This window comes from Sinocyclocheilus anshuiensis, unplaced genomic scaffold (genome assembly GCF_001515605.1).
Source record: "Sinocyclocheilus anshuiensis isolate Anshui unplaced genomic scaffold, SAMN03320099.WGS_v1.1 C32804351, whole genome shotgun sequence".
Classification (NCBI taxonomy): Eukaryota; Metazoa; Chordata; class Actinopteri; order Cypriniformes; family Cyprinidae; genus Sinocyclocheilus; species Sinocyclocheilus anshuiensis.
Genome location: NW_015620166.1, coordinates 1 through 1,494, shown reverse-complemented (window position 1 = coordinate 1,494; position 1,494 = coordinate 1). Strand labels below are relative to the sequence as shown.

At 36.9% G+C, this 1,494-nt stretch overlaps 1 protein-coding gene across 1 annotated transcript; it reads right to left on the bottom strand.

The window, feature by feature from the left end:
• Nucleotides 1-6: 6 nt before the first annotated feature.
• LOC107683008 (GTPase IMAP family member 4-like) lies at nucleotides 7-1,048 on the bottom strand (the record flags this gene model as incomplete). Its single annotated transcript, XM_016479102.1, has 2 exons — nucleotides 815-1,048; nucleotides 7-726 (listed from the first exon to the last, which is right to left on the bottom strand). Coding segments are annotated over exons 1-2 (751 nt in total), but the record flags the coding sequence as incomplete, so codon positions are not given.
• Nucleotides 1,049-1,494: the final 446 nt, after the last annotated feature.

Below are 1,494 nucleotides of genomic sequence, written 5' to 3'. Positions count from 1 at the left end.
TGTAACTGAGATCAGCTGTAGGTTTAGTGAAATAATACTCACAGTTTGGAGGATCCTTTTGCAAACTTCCCCGTCTCTGCCTGATCTCAGTTGCACCAAACACTTCTTGTGTCTTCTGCTGAATCAGCTCATAGTACGCTTGTGGTATGAAGAAATCCTCACGGTTCTCCTTCACCAGGCTGTCTATTTTCTGAAAGAGTTCACTGATCTGAGTCGGGGATTCACAAGCGCTCCTCTGAAGAACATGTGATCGTCCTCCACACTTGTCCAGGATTTTCTCTGCGCTGTGAATGTGTTTTCTGATTGCTGGTTCCTCCACTCCTTCATCACAAGCAAACAGCACAATGGTGTGTTTCCAGACGCGCTCTGACAGTAACTCCATGTGCATCTCTGCTGCATTAATTTCACCAATAGAAGGTTCTTCAGAGAGAGTTTTCACTGGTATGACCAGAACCAGAGCATGAGGTCCTGGAGGACAAAGCAACACGCTTCTGATAATTTCTTCTTTTATGTTCTCTGGTGTTTGTTGTATTGAGTGTTCATGCCATCCTGGTGCTTCCACAACACTGATCCTCCTCCCTGCTTGTTCACTCTTATGTAAAGTACATAGACCATTTTTCTCTCCTGTCAGATTCTCGCCGGTTAGCATTGATTTTGCTACCTTATTCTTGTCAGCACCAGTGTTTCCGAAGAGCACAACTCTGAGCATGGACTGCATAGAGGAACCTATGTAATTAAAATCAAATTATGATTCCATAATGGTTTCAATCAAAATATTTCTTTGTTGGAGAAATAGAGAGAAGAATTCACTCACCCTGAGGAGATGTTAAGAATTTAGTACCCATGATCACATTATGTTTGGCTGGTCGAAGATGATTTTACAACATGTCCTTCTGCTTAAGAAAACAGGCAGTTTTCACTAAGTATTTTTCACTTAATATAGTCTATGGCTGTTTTAAAGCCACTGAACAATGCCTAATCACAGAAGACATCACAAACATCAGTTGCATGTGGCATTTTTTTTTTTTTAATGATTTGACAAAGTGTTGTTGATTTGAACATTATTAAATTGTTCAAATTAATTTAAAATTGCATAGTAGTGAAGGTACGCTTTTGATAGTTTATTAGCACTGTGTTCACCTTAAATGCATAACTCATTATGTGAAACACATTTTTAGCACTGAACATAGCATTTAGCATTGTACTATTATGATACTAATCTGAACCCTCTCACACATGAAATATATTTCCGATATATTCTTGAAAATGTATATTTTTCAAGAATATCTTGAAACAGTTTTTTTCAATTTTTAGTTTATAGACAAAGACATCATTTTAAAATATTGCATCAGCATTCTCCGGCTTAAGGTGTAACCTACCATTAACAAAAGCTTATGCAACAGCAGGATACACTTAAAAGCTTTATCTTTTTGTAAAAGCATTAACAGGAACATATAAAAGTACTTATCAAAATGTATACTTATACATATATAT